Source organism: Candoia aspera, chromosome 1 (genome assembly GCF_035149785.1).
Source record: "Candoia aspera isolate rCanAsp1 chromosome 1, rCanAsp1.hap2, whole genome shotgun sequence".
NCBI classification, from domain to species: Eukaryota; Metazoa; Chordata; class Lepidosauria; order Squamata; family Boidae; genus Candoia; species Candoia aspera.
In genome coordinates, this window is record NC_086153.1 from 254,526,153 (window position 1) to 254,548,544 (window position 22,392).

Consider the following 22,392-nt stretch of genomic DNA (forward strand, 5'->3'; position numbering starts at 1 on the left):
TGGAGTACTATAATCAATCTGTAATCCTATATAGATTTCTCTTGAAAACATCCCCAGTCTGGAGATTCCTCATCTTCATCTCATTATCTTAATCTCCCCTAATCCTTATTTTATGTATGATGCAGAACTAGTTATTGAGATGTTACAGCTTGTACTGTTCTTGGTGAGAGTAATCATGTGCTCAGCAATCTTACACTTTATATTGTATCATATATATCTTAATAAAAATAATTGCCCAAGAGAACTATTCCCTCCGTCCCTCCTTCCCTTCCTCTGAGAAAGAACTCTCTTAAATTCTGCTCTGCTAATTTTTTTATTTATATATTACTTTTATTTTGCATGAAAGGGAGTGTTATGAAACAAAAGCATATTAGGCATAGTTATACAATTGTTGTCTAAGTAAAATACTATGTTTCTTATGTTTCATACAGTAGATATAATATTGCATGAAATGATAGGTTAGAAAAAACAAATAATGATTTCATGTACTGTAGTTCTAATGAGTGATCTATTATGTATATCTTTTAGTAAAGTATAATAAAACTAGATGCATAGGAGATAGGACTGAGTCTTAAAAATGAAGAAAAGAGGCGTATTATCTTTAAGTTTTAATACCTGGAAGTGATGCTATTAACACTGAATAATGATTTCCCAATGTGAAAATATTACTAGGTGCCTATGTTCCACTAGATATCCATGCACGTACATATGGTTTTTCAAAGGCATGCATACAAAAAAATTAAACTCCTGCAGGCCCAGATCACTTGGTCAGTCTGTACATTTTGTGAGGCATATGTAACAATGTATCTGAGAGTATACTTGTTAAACTTTCATGTGGCATCAGACAAGGATTGGAAGTCAGGATTTTCTTTTATTTTATGTAGGAAATTAGGGAAATGTGGAATGTGGCTCAATAAAGTTGATGGAAAAATATGTTGTTATATTTTTAGCTGGATTTTAGCACTGATGGCCAGAAAGAGAAAATAACAGACAAAGGTATTTTGTCAATGAAGAAGGAAGAAATATGCTCAGAACAAAACAAAGTAAGTAAAAGTTATTTTAAAAATGATATATAATTTCTTAGATTTAACATGATATTCTTTTGCTAAGTGTTTTCCTTGATATTCATTTAAAGTTGCCTGTGTAATATACAAAGCGAAATGCAATAAAACTCTAACAATTATCATAACAAAAGGGAAAACATAATACAGCATAAAATTTGAAAATGAAACAGGAGAAAATAAAAAATGAATTAGATAAATTCCCCAGGCTACTCCAAAATTAAAGTTAAGACAATCTTTATCTAGTAATGTTAAAATGCCTATGAAAATAAAAAGATAATGGCAGTAGAAAGACAATGTTGTTATTCTTAGCATTTTTCTTGGTTAGTTGCAGGGCCTGTTGTTTTGCACTGCTCTTGCCTAGTTCTCATAAGCCAAGCTATCAGTGCATGATGCACTGAGGGGGGTTGTTTTTCAGTTGGCTTGTTGCAGAGTCTGACCCTAATTAGGGAGTAAGAGAAAATAACTGGCCCAAGGCTACCCAACTGGCTTCTCAGCCTATGGGAAGACTAGAACTTTGATCTCCCCACTCCTAGTCCATCATTTTAATTCCTACATCATTCTTGCTTTCTGCACTGGAAAGATAAAAAAATTAATCATTTTTCTTTATGTAGTATGTACACATGTAACATATGTGTATATATACACTGCCCAGTTGTCCCATCACCAGAACTGGCAGTTTAGGTAAACTAGTAGATAATATACCAAGTGCATTTCAGCATCTATTTCAGTATCTTTTGTTCTATTGTTTGTTCTCATAAAACAATTTAGCAGTAAAAACTTTCAGGTATTTTTAATAACTCAAGATAGATGAAATAATTGATTCTAAATAAAATATGGGCACAGGAATGTACATCAGTCTTAGCTCCATTCCATTCCATTCCATTCCGACCTTGAATTCATTTTCATGACTGTTCTCCATTACTCATTAAGTCTACCATCCCTTGGGATATATCTGCCATAAATGTATATTCAAATTAATTGGTTAATAATTGAGATACTGAGTTATAGATCTCCAGTGTATCTGTAGAACCAACATGGAACTTTTAATAGGAGATTCAGATCAAATCCTTGTCACTTAAGGACTCAGATACTTTTGTAAAGTGTCATTCTATTGTGAGCTTCTATATTCAGATGTAGTAATAACTGCAGGAAGCTTCTTTTTTCCTTCCACATCAGAAGAATATTCCTCTGATTTTATTACATCCTAGCTTTGGAAAACTGGAGTTGATATGCAGTATTTTAGCCTCAATCTTTGTTCAGATAAGTAATGGCTGGTGGATTGTGTATCTATATCTGTGTTCAGTTGTGTTTGTTGTATGCTATTGCAGTTGATTGTATGCCCAATTTACTTATTTATTATTTAAAAACAATATTTCTTGGGCACTTTAAACATAAATACTATCTCAAGATATCTTACAATAATAATAAAACAACAGTCTTGCACAGCCTACCATCAGCACTGAGCACGAAATTATTTATAGAAAGAAGTATTCCTCATTAGCTGATTTTGGATTACCTCCAAATCTGAGTCTTCAGAAACAGTGGAAATATTCACATATTCCATCACTTGAATTGTTTCATAATGTGGACTTCTGATGGAGGCATGGTGAGCTAAACACATCTCCATGGATATTGGAGATGATGACTGTGGCAAAGACTAAAGAATTGATGAGTTGACCAGTTCTTCAGAACCTCTTGGGACAAAGAGAGGACAGGAGATGGCCAACATGTGCTCTGGATGGCTTCTCCTCACAAGGCAACTGCAGGATACACCATAGCGCTGGGAGACGAAGGGATCAATCATCAAGCTCACACCCGTGGTGGAGCCTTTTAAAGGACACTACGTATGCTAACCTTGCTTCTATTCACTTTCCGAAATTGCTTATCTAACCACCTTAAAGCTATTAGAGATTGACAACTTCGGAACAACAAGTTTGAAAAGCCACCTGATGAGTCTATCTTCATTTCTGAACAGAAGAAAAACTAACTATAAGTTTAAGAAAATGTGAAATGAAATAAAAAAAAATTGAAATAAATGGCAAAAAAGCTAAATAAGACTTTGAACCAAGATAGATATAAATTAATGAAGGGTCCAGACAAATTTGGAATATTGAAACTTTTACTATAAGATTTTGGAACTAACTATATAAAATAAACAGCTTTTTATAGGAACCAAAATTATTTTGTCTACTGTAAGTCATAACAGAGATTAGAGACTTTATGTTTTAAATTTAACACACAGGGGATTAAAGATTCCAGGCAAAAAGAAAAAAAAACCCTGCCTATAGTTTTGATTAGGATTGGGATTTACAAAATGAAACAAAACAATATAATATTTGAAATATTAAAGGAAATCTTCAAAGAATGGGTCCAGAAATTAGTAGCCAGAATATCAACAATACCAGTAACAATGTCTGCTTCTATGGATAGACTGTGTCTAAAGGATGTTAATGAAGGAATTGCAGATGTGAAACAAATCTTGCTTGATGCAGAAATACTAGAATCAGAAATACTGAATTTAAAAAAGTGTGGATTACAAGACAGAGAAGGCATTTAAAGTGGAAATACAAGTGACAGACCAAGAAAATGACCCAGATAAGGGCGCTTTACTGGATACACAAAAGAAGCTGGCTGAAGTTTTAAAACTTAAAGGGGAAATACAAATGATAAACCAAGAGAATGACCTGGATAATGTCTTTTTATTGGATTTACAAAAAAAGGCTTTGTAAAGCCTCAAAGAAGCCTATGTGATGGGACAAAGAAGAATTGAAGAGAGGTCAAATCCTATGAAAATATTTGAATAAATTAAAGATTTTCAGAAGTAAAAGGAAAGAATATAAAGTTGATTTATTTGATCAAAGTTAAAATAAGACATGTTTTTATGAAATTCTGGCAACCCTTTATGGACTTTTTGCTGACACAAAGATTGAAAAGTTGATGTCTTATGGATTTGCTTATAGATAAGGGATGGTTATGGGAAAAAGACATATCTGTTTGTAATCTTATATGGGGTGAAGAGCTACCAAACTTGTTTATACTTGTGATGAAGATTGGAAGTCACTCCTTTAGATATTTCTTTTCTTGTTCTTTATTTCACTCTTTCCTTCTTTTCTTCCTTTTCTTCCTTTTCATATTTTACTCTTTTTTCTTTTCTTTTTCTTTCTCTGAATTTAGTTTGTATTAGTTTTTATAACTGTAATTCGATCTTAAATAAAAAAAATATAAAAAAGAATGATAAAAGAATTGCTTCATAATGTTACATAAGTAGTAGAATTGTTACAAAAGTTTCAGGTACATGTTTGTTTGTATAATTATTTATGAGATTTATCCATGCTTCAATCCTAAATGGGCTGTCCTAAGTAAGACTGTAAAGATATTCAATGTCTTTTCTTTTATTTCTGTTGTTAAAAGAAAAAACAGAATTAATACAGATTGGCCCAAATATAGCTGTGAACACTTGATGTGCTAAGTTACTTACTATTACATTCAGATTCTGTCTTTTTTGGGGGGGATCAGCATCCCATCTGAAGCTTTTTAGGCAGCATAGAGAGCCATGGAGATGACCATGGAGAAGGTATCCAGATGTCATTAGGCAAACTCCAGATACAGAAAAATCATGTTTTGAGCTGTGGTGCTCTCTGAGCTTGCTTGTTTGCTTGCAGACATTTCATTACCTGACCAGGTAACATCATCAGTGCTACTAGTTAGGTAGCTACTAGGCACTGATGATGTTACCTAGTCGTGTAATGAAACTTCTGCAAGCAAGCAACCAAGATCAGAGAGCACCAAGGACTCCACAGTTCAACCCTGAGCTATATTCTCTTCTATTGAAATGAGTCCAGAGAGGTACAAAGACACTTAGACTAGCCCTCCCCCTGCAACTCCCAGGGTCATAAAAGGCCTATCTCAATAAGGCATAGTTCTAGTCTTCCTGTGGAATCTGCTTCCTGATCTGATCTATCTTGGAAGTTTGACAGGCAGACATTAAGGAAACGATATCAAAAACATAGGACCCTGTCTTATATTAAGACTATTGCAATATTATTTACACTGACTGGCAACAGGGTTTCATTCATGTTTACTAACAGCAGTACCTGAAGATGCTAAAAAATGAACCTGGACTTTTTGTATGCAAAGCATAAAAGCATAAAATCTGTCTTTCTGTCCATCCATCCATCCATCCATCCAATTTCCTCAGTCACTTCTTGTAAAACTTAATTTGCAGTCCTTAACTCCTGTTCAATGCACCAGTTCCAGTTTCTTTGAATCTTTCTTAAAATGTAATCCCCCCCAAAATACACAGAATTTGAGATGGGACCTGACCAGAGTGTCTTATTATTTGGAAATTATGTATTTATTGAAGCAGCCAATAATTGCATTTGCCATTTTAGCAGCCATGTCATGTTACTGACTTCTGTTTTACTACTGAGGGTAATTCCATGAGGCTGTGATTACAAACACTATTGTAACAGCTCATGATTACTCTCTGAAGTCATATGAGAATGGCCAGAGATGACCTGTGCATTTTTAAACCAACAACAATATGCAAAAATTGGCAGCACCCCCTCTCCCCTCCACTTGCCATATTAATTCATAGTGAAGAAGGGAAAAGGAAACTGATCTGTCTACAGAAGGCTTCAAAGCCAACTGCAAAGATATTGACACTCCAGACTCAGTGTAGCCAAAGTAGGAAGAGTCATGGAGAAAGGCATTCCTACCGAAAGGGAAGTTGCCCACCTCCAAGTTCAACCACTCAAACTGTGGAACAAATTTTGTGGTTTGAAATTTTGGACAGCCAAGCCAGAAGGAAATCAGCTCAGCTGCCCATGGATGTTGGCAGTATAAGAAGAAAGGGCTGTACTCAAAGTACAGGAGTGGCACTGAAAAACTGTGGATACCTATGAGGGTTTTAGATATAAGGAAGGGCTGCTTTGGAAAATCAATTGTGCTCAATATAATTTAGTTCTGTTCCATACATTTGAATATTTGTTGTTTATTCGTTTAGTCGCTTCCGACTCTTCGTGACTTCATGGACTAGCCCACGCCAGAGCTTCCTGTCGGTCGTCAACACCCCCAGCTCCCCCAGGGACGAGTCCGTCACCTCTAGAATATCATCCAGCCATCTTGCCCTTGGTCGGCCCCTCTTCCTTTTGCCCTCCACTCTCCCTAGCATCAGCATCTTCTCCAGGGTGTCCTGTCTTCTCATTATGTGGCCAAAGTATTTCAGTTTTGCCTTTAATATCATTCCCTCAAGTGAGCAGTCTGGCTTTATTTCCTGGAGGATGGACTGGTTTGATCTTCTTGCAGTCCAAGGCACTCTCAGAATTTTCCTCCAACACCACAGTTCAAAAGCATCGATCTTCCTTCACTCAGCCTTCCTTATGGTCCAGCTCTCACAGCCATATGTTACTACAGGGAACACCATTGCTTTAACTATGCGGGCCTTTGTTGTCAGTGTGATGTCTCTGCTCTTAACTATTTTATCGAGATTTGTCATTGCTCTTCTTCCAAGGATTAAGCGTCTTCTGATTTCCTGACTGCAGTCAGCATCTGCAGTAATCTTTGCACCTAGGAATACAAAGTCTTTCACTGCTTCTACATTTTCTCCCTCTATTTGCCAGTTATCAATCAAGCTGGTTGCCATAATCTTGGTTTTGTTGAGGTTTAGCTGCAAGCCAGCTTTTGCACTTTCTTCTTTCACCTTCATCATAAGGCTCCTCAGTTCCTCTTCGCTTTCAGCCATCAAAGTGGTATCATCTGCATATCTGAGATTGTTAATGTTTCTTCCAGAGATTTTAACTCCAGCCTTGGATTCCTCAAGACCAGCTTGTCGCATGATGTGTTCTGCATACAAGTTGAATAGGTAGGGTGAGAGTATACAGCCCTGCCGTACTCCTTTCCCAATCTTAAACCAGTCTGTTGTTCCGTGGTCTGTTCTTACTGTTGCTACTTGGTCGTTATACAGATTCTTCAGGAGGCATACAAGATGACTTGGTATCCCCATACCACTAAGAACTTGCCACAATTTGTTATGGTCCACACAGTCAAAGGCTTTAGAATAGTCAATAAAACAGAAATAGATGTTTTTCTGAAACTCCCTGGCTTTTTCCATTATCCAGCGGATATTGGCAATTTGGTCCCTAGTTCCTCTGCCTTTTCTAAACCCAGCTTGTACATCTGGCAATTCTCGCTCCATGAACTGCTGAAGTCTACCTTGCAGGATCTTGAGCATTACCTTACTGGCATGTGAAATGAGTGCCACTGTTCGATAGTTTGAACATTCTTTAGTGTTTCCCTTTTTTGGTATGGGGATATAAGTTGATTTTTTCCAGTCTGATGGCCATTCTTGTGTTTTCCAAATTTGCTGGTATATAGCATGCATTACCTTGACAGCATCATCTTGCAAGATTTTGAACAGTTCAGCTGGGATGCCGTCGTCTCCTGTTGCCTTGTTATTAGCAATGCTTCTTAAGGCCCACTCAACCTCACTCTTCAGGATGTCTGGCTCTAGCTCACCGACCACACTGTCAAAGCTATCCCCGATATTGTTATCCTTCCTATACAGGTCTTCTGTATATTCTTGCCACCTTTTCTTGATCTCTTCTTCTTCTGTTAGGTCCTTGCCATCTTTGTTTTTGATCATACCCATTTTTGCCTGGAATTTACCTCCGATGTTTCTAATTTTCTGGAAGAGGTCTCTTGTCCTTCCTATTCTATTGTCTTCTTCCACTTCCGCACATTGCTTGTTTAAAAATAATTCCTGATCTCTTCTGGCTAACCTCTGGAATTTTGCATTTAATTGGGCATATCTCCCCCTATCACTGTTGCCTTTTGCTTTCCTTCTTTCTTGGGCTACTTCTAGTGTCTCAGCAGACAGCCATTTTGCCTTCTTGGTTTTCTCTTTCTTTGGGATGTATTTTGTTGCCGCCTCCTGAACAATGCTGCCAACTTCTGTCCAGAGTTCTTCCGGGACCCTATCTACTAAGTCCAGTCCCTTAAATCTATTCTTCACCTCCACTGCATATTCCTTAGGAATATTAGTGAGCTCATATCTAGCTGATGTGTGGGTCTTCCCTAATCTCTTGAGTCTGATCCTAAATTGTGCAAGAAGAAGTTCGTGATCTGAACTACAGTCAGCTCCAGGCCTTGTTTTTACCGACTGTACAGATGTCCGCCACCTTTGGCTGCAAAGGATGTAATCAATCTGATTTCGGTGTTGTCCATCTGGTGAAGTCCATGTATAAAGCCGTCTCTTAGGTTGTTGGAAGAGAGTGTTTGTTATGCAGAGTGAATTGTCTTGGCAAAATTCTATCAGCCTATGTCCTGCTTCATTTTGTTCTCCCAGGCCATACTTACCTGTAATTCGAGGTGTCATTTGACTGCCCACCTTAGCATTCCAGTCTCCTGTGATGAAAATAACATCTCTTTTAAGCGTGTTGTCCAGTAGGTGCTGCAGATCCTCATAGAACTGCTCTACTTCAGCTTCTTCAGCATCTGTGGTTGGGGCGTATATTTGGATCACTGTGATGTTAGATGGCTTGCCCTGAATTCTAATTGAGATCATTCTATCATTTTTTAGATTGTATCCAAGCACTGCTTTCACCACTTTACTATTAATTATGAAGGCTACTCCATTTCTTCTGTGGTCCTCTTGTCCACAGTAGTAGATCTGGTGGTCATTTGATGTGAAGTGGCCCATTCCAGTCCATTTCAGTTCACTGACGCCCAAAATGTCTATCTTTAATCTTGACATCTCACCAATAACCACATCCAATTTGCCCTGGCTCATAGATCTTACATTCCAGGTTTCAATGGTGTGTTGATCCTTAGAACATCGGATCTGCCGTTCACCACCAGCACCGTCGGCCGCTAGCCGTCCTTTCGGCTTTGAGCTAGCTGCGTCATCACGTCTGGGGCTAGTTGAGCTCATCCTCTGTTCCTCCCCAGTAGCATTTTGACCATCTTCCGACCTGGGGGTCTCCTCTTCCGATGGTATACCGACATATCTCTGGTTGTACTGATGCATTTAGTTTTCACGGCAAGAATACTGGGGTGGGTTGCCGTTACCTTCCCCAGGGATCGCATTTAGTCTGACCTCTCTGTCATGACCTTCCCGTCTTGGGTGGCCCTTCATGGTTTAGCTCATGGCATCATTGAGGTGCTCAAACTCCAGCACCACGACAAGGTAACGATCCTTTGCTGAAGACATTTGAATATACATATTTTTTAAATGTTATAAACAATTATCCTTAAGAATTCACAGTGAATAAACTCTTCAACAAAACTGCATACTAAATCATTTTAAATCACTACATTTAATAGTTTTAGTTCTTTTTTGCTTTCATTACTACTATAATGCTAAAGGAAATGTTAACTAAATTCTTACTCCCATAGAAAAACTGCAGTTTACAGTGTCAAGACATAGTGTGCTAATCATAAGATTCTTCAAGAAATATTGTAATGCAAGACTATTAAATCAAGGTTTTCTTTGCAAAGCTTCATGCTGTGAACTTGACAGCATATTCTACAAATGAAATAATACAAAATTGCTATAAAGCAAAATGGAACATTATCTTCATGTAGATTTACAGAGTAGCCAACCTTATTCTTTCAGAGAGAAGATCAGGAAATTTTACTAATAGTACAGTGCTATTAATAACTACCTTTTTCCTGCTATTTTGAAGTGAGATCTTCAACAATGTACCGATTGTTTTTTCTTAGAGGTCCACAGCTAATTAACAAGTTGCTTACAGGGTACATCAAGACACAATAACCACAGAGTATCCCTCTGGTTTGTCTTTGGTTTCTTTATGGGGATGCCCTCTGATAAGTTATCTCAGTAAGTATCCTTTGAAAGGTTGATAGATCTAAGACAAGCTGTGAGCAGTGACTTCCTAACCACATTAATCTTGAAGATGAACCAGAGTCAGCATGTTCACATTAAACTACCATTCATATCCAGTCATATGGATTTCTGAGACCCTTCCCTTTCAATAGCGACTCCTCCTCAACAGGAGCTCGAGCATCAATCTAGGAAGTTTGAAGGAACTGCATGTGCATACTGTATATGCTTCTTTGATTTCTAACTAAACATGTTACTTTATTCTGGAAATACAGTTTTTATTAATACTTTATACTAGCCACTCTAGAAAGAAGTATGATTTATGTTTCCTTGTATTCCAAGGTTCACTTTAGTGAGAAAACTTGGAAAAAATTTCTGTTGTATTATAGTATTTTGGAAAAAAAATTGCCAAAATAAGTTTTTTTTTTAAAGAAAACAGTTACTTCATTTTCATATTTTGATTATTGACAAATACGTATTTTATATGGTTAGAACCAGAAGTTATTTATTTTATTTATTTTATTAAATTTATAAGTCTGCCCAGCTGTATAACTACTATGGGTCACATAGAATAAAAAGTATAAATAAAATACAGACAAAATACAATTGGGAAATGCCAAATGTCTAGAAAAAAGCAATCATACTAGTTAAAAGAAATACAGAGGATCTGCCACTCACTGCACCCAAGGCTTGGAGGAAAAGCCAGCTTTTCAAGGTTCTTTTAGACACAATCAAGGTGGGGGGCCAGATGAATCTCAGGAGGGTGGTGTACCTAAGTGCAGGTGCTATGATGGAGATTAGATTATACTGAAAGTAAGAAACAGTTGTGGCCAGTTGAAATGCCTCCAAATGAAAAAGTAGGAACCCTGAACAAGCACTAAGTGAGTGAACACTTAGCAGTAGTTTTTCAGAGGAGTTCAGCTGAGGAGAGGGAAGATGCTAAGAAAGGGGAAGAGGAAGAAAGAGGAAGAGAAAGACCTGGGCAGAGTGGCAGAGATTGTTGATAAGTTTCTGCCGACTGCTTCCTGTGCATTGCTGATTGATTTCTTCAAGTTGTTCTTGAGTGCTGCTGATTGCCCATTGTGTGCGACTGGAACTTTGTTTTCTACTGACCTAGTTGAGGCAGCTTCAGAGGACATATAAGAAAGCCAGCTTTCAGAGAATGAGTTCACTAAAGGAGCAGAACAGGGAGATTCACCACACGTTTGGTAGAGAAAGTCTAGGGTGAGGAATTTTGTTTGTTGTTTATTGTTCATCAGAGGAACATGGAGACAGAGAGAACTTCTCTCATGACCTGTAGGAGATTTGCCATATTTATTTTGCTTCCTGAAGATGATGAGAACTACACACGCTGCAGGCTGATTGACCTCCTGGAAGAGAAGGCGAGGCGACTAAAGTCCTACCTCCCATCTTTTGAGGGAAGATAAGAAATGTTTCAATTGAAAACAGGAAGTGCTTGTGGGAGAATGGCACCAAGAAGCCTCCCAGAAGAGAAAATAAAGGTGGAAGGAATAGAGACATAGCGAAATGTGACATAAAGGCCCTGGCCTGTAAATAAAAGAACACTTATTTTCTGAACCTTCAGAATTGATTGCAGGGCTACCCTTCTGATGACCCCTAGATAAAAAGCATTGCCACAAAATCTCAGGAATGAAGGAAGAAGACTCTACAACACTGCAAAAGTAAATATTCCTGCCTCTGCCCTGAAGAGGAACAAGTAATAGGTGGTGGTGATTAGAGACTCCCTACTGAGAGCAGGGAGTGCAAAATAGTAATCTGTCAGTTGGACAGTCTACCAAGAGACATATGCTGTCTTCCTGGGGCACATGAAGATATTGCAAGGGATTATGAAGGAGGGTGAAAGAGCTGGGGGCACAGGTGGTATTTTCTTCACTGTTCTTTTTGAAGAATATGGCACAGGAAGAGGGAAAATAATATTGCGAATGAATAATTGATTACAAAGATGGTATCAACAGAAAAGCTTGGATTATTTGATAAGCAGACATACTTCTCAGAGGAAGGACTCCTGGCAACAGATGGGCCAAGTCTCCTGAGGAGCAGGAAGAATGTTTTGGAAAGGTGTCTTTCACACTTAATCTGGAAGGCTTTAAACAAACCTGAACCGGATGAAGAAGAGAGCTCAGAAGATAGTATGATGCCAAGCACTGGGAACAGGATTGGGAAGCATATGTGCGATGTAAGGAAGGAAGGAACATTAAGTTATGTGACCTAAGGATTCTAGTGACTCTGGAATTTGCACAAGAGTGTGGGGAACAACAAGAAGAAATAGAATCACTCCTAAGCTGGGAGAGTGGCTCCAACGGATCCCAGGAACAACATCAGAGCTCTCTGTCCAGAAGAGTGCAGTGCTAGGAACAGCTAAGATACTGCGCAGAACCCTCAAACTCCCAGGCCTCTGGTAGAGGACCCAAGGTTGAGGAAGACACAGACCACCCATATGGGTGAGAAGGGATTTTTTTTTATGGTATACTTTGCATGTATGGTAAATTTGTACATGTGTAATACCAGTCTCTTTATTTACACGGTAGTAGTTTTTTGTATTTTCTATATTTTTTTCTTTATAGGCATCTTGGATTTATGTTAATGTAGTTACCTTATATTGTTTGTTAATCATAGTTTAATAAAAACAATGGGAAAAAAAAGGATCACACCAACTTCAGGCATCCCTAATGAAGTGTGAAGAGGTTTTGCCTGCTCAGATTCAGATTCTTTCCATAAAGGAATGGTTTTCATATCTATCTATCTATCTATCTATCTATCTATCTATCTATCTATCTATCTATCTATCTATCTATCTATCTAATATTTGATTATGGTAACATTAAACAATATGGTTCTATTATTATTCTTTGGGTCTGAGCCGTAGAAACCTTCTGTAAAAATATGTTAAATAAAAAGATGATAATTGGTTAAGGTTTAAAAAAAATTGAAGATGTGAAGGAAGTGCATGCATATATTGTGATCCAGTAAATTTGAGCATATAGGCCCAACCAATAGTATTTGGGTAAGAATATAAGGAAGAGGACACAACCAAGATATTGTTGTGTGTGGGTGTATTATAGACTGCCAAGTTAGGCAGAAAGTCTGGAGAATGGTGTCCTGAACTAAATTATAGAAATTTCACAGAAAAAAGATAGCAATAACAGAAAACTTCAATATCTGGATGTATGTTGGAAACAACTCAATTGACTATAAGATTAAAAAAAAATTCCTCAGTGGTTACTGTTGCTTACTGTTTCATTTTCCACAAGGTTGAAGAATAAAATAGGGAGATTGACTCTGATTTTAATTAACTGGGCAAAGAGGTAAAAGCAGTAAGAGCTTTGGAAGAGAGTGATCATATAATCTTGAAGTTTAAGATACTAGAAATTGAAATTTAAATTGGAGCAAAGTAGTATATGCACATTTGATTTCAGGACAGCCAATTTCAACAGGTTTTGAGAAGTATTAGGCAGGATCCCATGGCTAGAAATCCTGCAAATCCTGCAGTCAAAGGGAATGCAGGAGGACTGGGAACTGCTCAATTATATAATCTTCCAGTGAGGAAAAAAATGGGAGGGAGAGGCTGCTTAGGCAACCTTTCTGGATGCATAAAGTGCTTTCAACTGAGTGAAAAATTAAAAGGGACCTATATAGAAAATGGAAGAGGGCTATAATCACCCAGAAGGCATACCTCCAATATTTGAATTACAGATAGAAGTTAATATCTGCAGAAAGAAAGTCAGAAAAGCTAAAGCACTTACGTTGAAAGTCTTAGGCTAGCAAAAGAAGCTAAAAGCAACAAAAGGGGCTTTTTGGTTATGTCAGTAGTAAAAGAAAAAGGGAGGAGTGGGCCCACTGTTTGGAGATGACAGAAGAATACTAACAAGTGACTGTGCTTTGATTTTCTCTGAAAAGGGGAATATTCAAATGGATTTAAGGAGAAACGATGACACAAGGTGGGGCTGATAACCCAAGATAAGCAAAAATATGTTAGGACATGTCCTAACAGTCAAGAACCACGCTGGGACAACAAATAGGTCTCTAGTGTTTTATTACTGCTACATTAGACAGAAAATCCTAACAAACTGAAGAAGCGTGGGAAAAACCCAGACAGATAAACCTCAAAAGTCAAGGCGGGTCTGATCGGTGTCTCTTTGAATGGCTGCTTAACTCCTCAGTACTACGCATGCGTTTTCCCCCCTGGATAGGAGACCCCTCCTGCTCGCCATCAGTACTCATGACAGCAGCCCTAGGGAGAATTTCCAGTTTTCCCACTGAGCCAGAGTGGTATCTGCCCACAAATCAGTCCCTACATTCACCTGCCAGTAAAAGTAGGACATAGCTTCTAGGGAGACCCCAATCTCATGGGAAGATGAGTTGAATGAATTGTCATTTAGCACAGTTACTGCACCTCCTCTTAGTTCAAGTTCACATATCACTCAAGTAATGAGATTTGTTAATTTTTACTTAATGGGATGGATGATCCTATTGTTGTATTTATAAACTATGGTTTGTCTTAAGGCATTGTGTAAGCTGAGTTATTTGTTCAATTTATAAGCTGCCTCAATTGTCCCAGCAAATCTAGACAATGTACAACATTCTTATTGTAAGTTTTGATAAGAATAGGTCAGGAGCACACTTCATTATGTTTTATTATATGGGACAAGACTTATAGTGGAAGGAAAAAAAACAACTTTCTTCATGCAAAGTAGGTTTAGTCTGTGATAACCCTCTTATTCCCTTCCATAGAGCCTAATCCTTCTGCAGTACATAAGCCTTCTCTCTGCCTGATCCTTTGCTCATAATTATGAGTACTCTGTTGGAGAACTTGGTAATGAGTGCTGACAAGATTGATGTCAAAATTGGATCATCAAGAGTTAGAATATTCAGAAGTACAATTTTTTGAAACTAACAGCAACCTCTAATGAGATAAAGTGCCCAGTGAGGACTTAGCATAGTAATCACAGAGTGACAGTTAAAGAAGTAAAATGGATCATATAGCAAGTGAGGGAGGGTATAATTTATTGAACCTAGAACAGGAGCATACTTTTAGAAGAGACCTTATGCTGTCAAAGATGTATTCTTTGAGAGAGAGGCAGAGGGAGAGGAAGGGGGAAAAAAAATTGCCCCATCTCCTGGGTCTGCCCATAGCTTTGTAGACTTTACAAGGCACTTGTTATACCTGTTAAGCCTAATTTTGCATCAAGTCAAATTAAAAGAAAACACAAATGTGGGCATAACTCAAAACATTGATTTCAGTGCATAATACAGAGTAGCCAATGCTGCAAAGATTGCAGAGAGGGGTTATCACTATAATTCTGCTTCCAGTGAGAATCTCCATGCCAAACAAATTCAGTTCCTTATTCATGTACATGTATTCCTCTGTGCCAGAATAGCTGTAATATATTATGAATGCACAAAAAGTAGAAATAAAGACATATTCCATGTACTGGACCATTAAAACCCAACACCAGAAGTAAATTAGCTGCTATTCTGCTGGAAGCATGTTATCTCGGGTAGAGTGGTAATCATCACTTCTACTTGGCAAAGAGCACAAAAAGCCAGAAAACAATATATTTGCATAAAGGAAAAAAAATCTGACCTAACCAAATGAAAAAAAAAAGATAGGTGGTCTTCTTAGCAACTACCTTTCTTTTCATCCTAATACTTGCAATCCATCCACTCAAATTCATGCTGAGTTTTCCTGGAGAAGGAGGAATAAAATGTGTGTGTGTTCTGAAGCACAGTGAAGCTGGGCCTCTTCCCCCCCCCCATCAAATTATGCATACATAAATCCTTCTTTTGTGAAAAGGATTCATAGGGTCAGATAACGTGTAAAGGGGAAAGCTACATATCTCACAGGCCTCCATGTTTCCACATGGATGCTTCTGTACACACAGACTGAATTATGAACAGACCTTTTAATACAGGGGTCAGAAAAGGTCAAGTTTTGTCTTCAAAAGTGTATTTGAATGGGAAGGATGGGTTTTATTATGGGGGCAGGAAAAGATTCACATTGTGGACATTTTTTAGTACTTTTTGCTTATTTATTTCTTCGCAGCAGATCAAAATACAGAAAAATCAATACTTAACAATATTTTAGTTTAAAAGGCATCATGTTGACACATAGGATAACATACAAAGAGGAGTAAATGAGCCATCTTATTTAGTGCTAATATTACCAACTCACAACATAAACATTTTTGCATCAGTCTGCCTAACTGTGTAGTTTGCCCTCTGTGCTGGAAACTAGGGAGAGCAATGTACAATTTATTCATTTTCTTCTCTGCCATGTTTACCTAACCGCCATCAACACAATGTTTTCCATGTAGTTCACAAACTGAGAATAAAATACATATTTAAAAGATAATGAAATGGTAGAATAGTACATACCTCATTGGCCACCAGAAGTGGAAAAAGCTACTTCCTTCCCCACTGCAGTCTTCCTTGAAACTTAGGCAGGATGGTCCGCAAAGGAATATAGGGAGGAGGAGAGAAAATAACATCCATGCAGTTCAATGGTTATACTACAAAACCAATTAACTGTAATCTTTAAAATGTATTCCTATGTCTAATTATTATTCCTATTTCAAATGGTTTGGTGGTGGGGAGGGGATTTATTTGTTTTTGCTGGATGTGAATATGAAGGCAGTGAAGTTTCATGCATGGGCAGGAATATGCTATGTAACGTAAACATCACTTTATTTATATATTGTAGCATTTGTCTTTTTTTGGGGTGGAATCCGTTTGATACTGAACTATATTTGACATGCCTGGGTTGGTTTTCAGTATATATAATTTTTTAAAATTATTGTTGTAACTGATTTAAACCTAAACAAAGCTGTTGAGCAGCTCAATTCCAAATAGCAACAAAGCTATTTGAATAGATTGTTCAGTTTAGTAAAAGCGGTCATCATTCCTGAACAAATTTATAACAATATCTTTCAGATAGTTGGACAAAAGCTTTTGAATATAGTTAAGAACTAGAAAAAAATTCGACATTTACAGTGTAATCATTAAATATTAATAATAGTTTGTTTTCTTGGTTTTTTGAAGTTGAATGGTGTTCCATGTTTAAAGGCCTCAATAATTTGCTTAGTTCTCCATGTCTTGATAATAGATGTTCAGTACTGTATTTTTATGTAAAGATAACAATCTGTTGATATAAAAAATCCACTTGACCTCATTCTTCCTGCATATACATTTCTGTAGGAAGCTGGGATGATGGCATGACATCATAGGTTTTCAGCCAGATGCTTTTAACAACCATGGTTATAATGTAGCTCCATATGTATGGTGAGGAGACAGACTGTGAAATGGCTTGCTTGATCCCAGAGGCTAGGAACTAGAGTAAGGAGAGTTTAGTTCATCCTGTTTATACTGGAAGGAAAAATCAAACCATTGCAAACATTTTTATGGGGATTGGGAGACTGACTATAAGGATTATGCTCTGTAAGGTGTAGGTTTCTCTGTTATTATGATCTGAACTTCTGCTGTCTGCTTCTGGTTTGGTTCTTCCTCCTCTTCAGAATTGTCACCCAAAGGTGCCTTGACAAGCAGTGACTCCCAAGAGTTTGAGAGGGTTTTTTTTCATCCAGATTTGTCTGGAGGTATCGGGGATTGAATTTGGAATCTTTTACAGCAACATACTTTTTCTACTACTTGGAGAAATAGTCCAGTTAGTGGTTAAGGTAATGGAGGTGATGGGTAACTTTAGTGATTATCTTACTACCTCACATTAGTTTTGTTCTGGGGAAAAAGGGGAAAACAGAGGGCTGTGCACATTGCTTTGAGCTCCTGTATGAATTTGCCACCCTTATAAAAACTATTGTTTATCTTCCTTTAAAATTAAGTGCTAAGGGATAGGTATAGCAAATTGTTGCCCTTAGTAATGTGCATTTTAATTAAGTATTTATTGAAAACATTTACTTAGGAAATTAACTAAACACTTAATAAAATGATTGCATGTAATATTAAAATACCTTTGCATTTTTAACTAAGAACCATGTATTTTGTTTCTTTCATTGCCTCATTTTTATCAAGGCTTTTGTTCCATAATACATAGATGTTTAAATAGAGGAGAGAGACATAAATTCTTTATTTTCTGTCAGACTAAAATTACATCTCAATCAGATTTGTAATGAGAATTGTAATAGGTGTGACATCAACAATTGCCTCTTGCTAACAGCTCTCATAATTTAACCCTTCAGGTGTACAACTTGATTGATGAATTGCAGGCAGTCATCAAGAGCTACAAAGGTCACCTTTCTAAACTTGCCCCTCAGTTACAGGCTGAACAGGAACAATGTGCTTCTTATGTCTACCAACATATTAAAGAACTCCCTACTAGCACTTTTCCTTCACAAAGGCTGCAGCTAAAGGTAGGTAGAGTCTAGTAATCGCTACAGTTTTTTAGCTGCGTTTTTTAAAAAAGCATTTGTTCAGTAATTTTCCACAAAAATTCTAAGGTTTAATTTTGATTTTTCCAGAAAAAGGATTTGTTCTTTTTCTCATAGTTCTCCAGTTTTTAAGTTTGGAATTTTTTTTTTAATCTGTTCAATTGTGTCCAATTCTCAGAGACTGCCTGGCCAAGTCCCAGCAGTTTTCTTGGCAAGGTTTTTCAGATGTGGTTTGCTATTGCCTGCTTCCTAGGGCTGAGAGTGAGTGACTGGCCCAAGGTCACCCAGCTGGCTTTATGCCTAAGGCGGAACTGGAACTCATAGTCACTTGGTTTCTAGCCTGATGCCTTAACCACTACACCAGACTGGCTTTCTAAGGTTGGGATGAAGGTGAAAGGTCCCCAGTGCAAGCACTGAGCCATGTCTAACCCTTTGGGAGGATGCTGCTTTCGCAATGTTTTCTTGGCAGACTATAGCGGGGTGGTTTGCCATTGCCTTCCCCAGTCATTACCTGTCCTAACAGCCAGGAACCATGCTGAGACAAGGAATAGGTCTCTAGTACTTTATTACTGCTACATTAGACAGAAAATCCTAACAAACTGAAGAAGCGTGGGAAAAAACCCAGACAGATAAACCCCAAAGGTTAAGGCGGGTCTGATCTGTGTCTCTTTGAATGGCTGCTTAACTCCTCAGTACTATGCATGCGTTTTCCCCCCTGGATAGAGGCCCCCTCCTGCTCACCATCAGTACTCATGACATTACCTTCCCTAGCAAGCTGGATACTCATTTTACTGACCTCAGAAGGATGGAAGGCTGGGATACCCAAAATTTATTAGGTGGGCATCTATAAATTCATTGAAGGGTGTCTTGGCACCGGTAAGGGCTCCTGCTTCACCTGATGGATGTTATGAATGGCACATATTGTAATGGCAATAATGCAACAGTGAAGTGTCTCATAATTCTTTGCACTGAACCCACTGATTAACATTGCCAACACTAAGAATTTAATTTAGCTGGTTAATTTATAGATTAATTAATTAAAGTAATTAAAGCAGTATCTTTTATCTATTGATGGTGGATTAAGTGTAGGAAAGGAGTATGTACAGGACTGCTTTGTAAATTTTGAAGTACTCCAAGTAGAGCAAGTTGAGAATTTATCTTGATTATTTTCATCCTATCTTCATGATACAGACAGGTCCTAGCTCAATACTCTTTTTCCCCCTGGAGATTCTTTCCAAGGAATGTCACAGCAAGTGGCAGCACCTAATGATTTTAGCTGACTTTAGTAATTATTTGGATAGGATAGCACTATGAAGGGCTGAAAACTAGATTGAGAAGACAGAAGTACATCTCAGAAGAAGGCCATAGCTAGCTAACCACTTCTGTATCACTGTCATAGGGTCAAACTTTACTCCAGGGAGTCATTATCTTTTCCTATCTTAGCAGTATTCTGGAAACTGTAAAAGAAAGTGGTATTGTATGTGCAAGATTTTGTTTTTTCAACTTTATGTTTAGACAAAAACCCTTACAGCTACTTTTTTTTTAACCTGGAAGGTTACAAAATTTTCAACAATCCAGTGATTGTAATTGCTTCAAACCCCCCCACAGCAGCTTAAACTGAACCATAGTTTGAAACCCCTGGACATATCCCTTGAATCATAGCCAAGAAATTAAGTGCTAAGAAATCATATCAGGAGTGGTCCACTCTGCTCTCAGAATCAGATGCATAAATGGATGATTGATTGCAGTGCCTCCATTCTCATTTTCCTAACATCTTCCTCCATAGTTCCTGTGCTGCTTTCCTGTGATTTTAAAGATAAGAATATAGAAGTACAGTAGAATGCTGGTTCAAATCAAAGGTATTAACCTAGCATTTGTTTCTTTTGAGGCCACCAAAGCAGAAACAACATTTATTATTATTCTAATTAGAAACCAAAGTTCTAATTCTCATTTCTAAGTGGGAACAACAGTTCTACTTACAGTATGTCAAAGGTCAAGAAAAGAGTCGATCAGTTTTATAGCTACAAGTACCTTATCAGTATTCTCAGGTCTCAACAAGTAGCTGACTTCACAAAACTTGGACAGATTGTGCTTTGGATACCTCATTCAAGTTTCTCTAAAAATTGGCATCTACTGTATGTAATTCAAATATTCAGCAAACTTGACACAAACTTATCAGACTAATCCACCGGGTCATGCATTAGCAGCTCCCAAGGCACCCGGCTATCTGGCCCATGTATACATGCACAGCTTAAATATATAGAGACAGCTGGGAACAGCTTCCAAAACATTGGGGTGAATATTTGAAAACCCAGGTACCTCACATTCTTTAAATGCTGTTTAGGCTCTTGTTGTTTGGTTTTTGGAACAGTTTCTTCTTAATTAACTGATATATATATATATATATATATATATATATATATATATATATATATTTCTTAACTGAATTTATTTTTGTAGTATATTGTATTTTTATAATAATCTTAATTATTGTATTACATTTTCTGCTTGTGATTTACTGCAGGTAAACATATAAATATATAAATATTTAATATATAAATATATAAAGTGTGTATAAGTAAATTGTCAGCTGAGTCTTAATTTTCACCATTTACTAAATTGTTATTAAAATTATTGTCTCATTCAGCAATCATAGTCTTGATCTCCCATACAGAATGTATGGGAGAAAAGTTCTGTGAGGACCGAGTTCACATACACTCAATGTCTGAATTGCCTGTGACATTCAAACAAGGATTTAATTGGATGAATCATTAAATTCATGATTTTAGGAAACTGCATGTTGGCACTAAACATTTTTACTGAATCAAGTATAATGGCAGTTCTTATAAGACAATTGAAATAAAGGAAAAAATCAGTCATTATGTCAAAAGGGGAATTGGGATTGTGCAAGCATGCAAAATACTATTTATCCTAGAAACTGGTCTGAACATTTATCAAATTAAAATCTGAAGTGATATGTTCTGCATTTGAAAGTGCATTCTTAGATATAATTATTTGGGAATAAACCTTACTGAACCTAATGAGATTTACTTTTGAACAAATATGGATAGGATTGCCTGTCTTTGCACCATGGCTTATTTGTTCTCCAGAAATAAAAGTTGAATTATTTTTCCCTCTGGCTAGGAACATTAGAATGTTATCTGAGGATGGGAAGGAGAAGAATAAATGTTCAGAAATGTTATGAACAGCATGTGAAATGAACACATTTTATGTAATAAGGTTATAGACATAATTAGATTAGGAACCATTGAAGAACAGAAGAAAACCTTGTAGAGTTGATGCTAGATATGAGGAGGGCCTGGACAAAATATTTCTAGAGGTCTCTTCATTGTTTTCTCTGCTTGGATTTCCCTGACTATCCTGTTCCTCCTGGCAAGATACTTTGGTTGCATAACTTTCCTTCCATGCTCTCCCATAAGCTCACTTTCTCTTCTGCTACACCTGCTGCTGACTGATGCTCCAGGCATCTGCATGTTCCTCTCCCTAGAATGCTATATAAGCCTAAGGGCATTCTGCAGATGTGGAGATCTTAGGTGGCTGAGGGCAGTCAAGTCTGGTTTTATATTAAGTCCCTCTACTATTAGTACGTAATTAGTGCTTAACAGAAAGAAGAAAATAGTAATTTTCCAAGTTGTTTACTTTTGAATTTATAGTTAAGAAGAAACTTGTTTATTGGTAAGTCATATACAATAGCTCTGACTGTAGATGAGAATGGTTAATTTATGTGAAGTGACCACAAAAAGTCTTATGCAACTTTCATGTTTGGTCTGGGGTCTTACATTTTAAGGGAATCCAGGATTTATACAAAAGAAAGGGCAAAGCATCAGTTCAGCTTGACTACTATCATTCTCCTCCATTTTTGTGTTATTATGTCTATTTTCACTTCTCTGAACTTAGGTGTGAAATTGTTTTGGCAGTAATATAGGAAATAGGTAGCTGTTAGTGTAAAACCTACTGTGAGATTTAACGGAACTTTTAACAGTTTGTTTAGTAGTGGTGGAAGAACTAATGCTGCCATTTGTTTTGTCTCTAGTTTTTTTTCAGCTTGGCAGCTGCACTGGAA

At 37.3% G+C, this 22,392-nt stretch overlaps 1 protein-coding gene across 1 annotated transcript in view; it reads left to right on the forward strand.

The window, feature by feature from the left end:
- The window catches only part of DCDC1 (doublecortin domain containing 1), a 337,965-nt gene that overhangs the window by 118,419 nt on the left and 197,154 nt on the right, over nucleotides 1-22,392 (forward strand). The window contains exons 8-9 of the mRNA XM_063318002.1: nucleotides 951-1,043; nucleotides 18,120-18,290. Coding sequence (XP_063174072.1) covers nucleotides 951-1,043; nucleotides 18,120-18,290 — 264 coding nt within the window. The remainder of the gene's footprint in view (nucleotides 1-950; nucleotides 1,044-18,119; nucleotides 18,291-22,392) is intronic.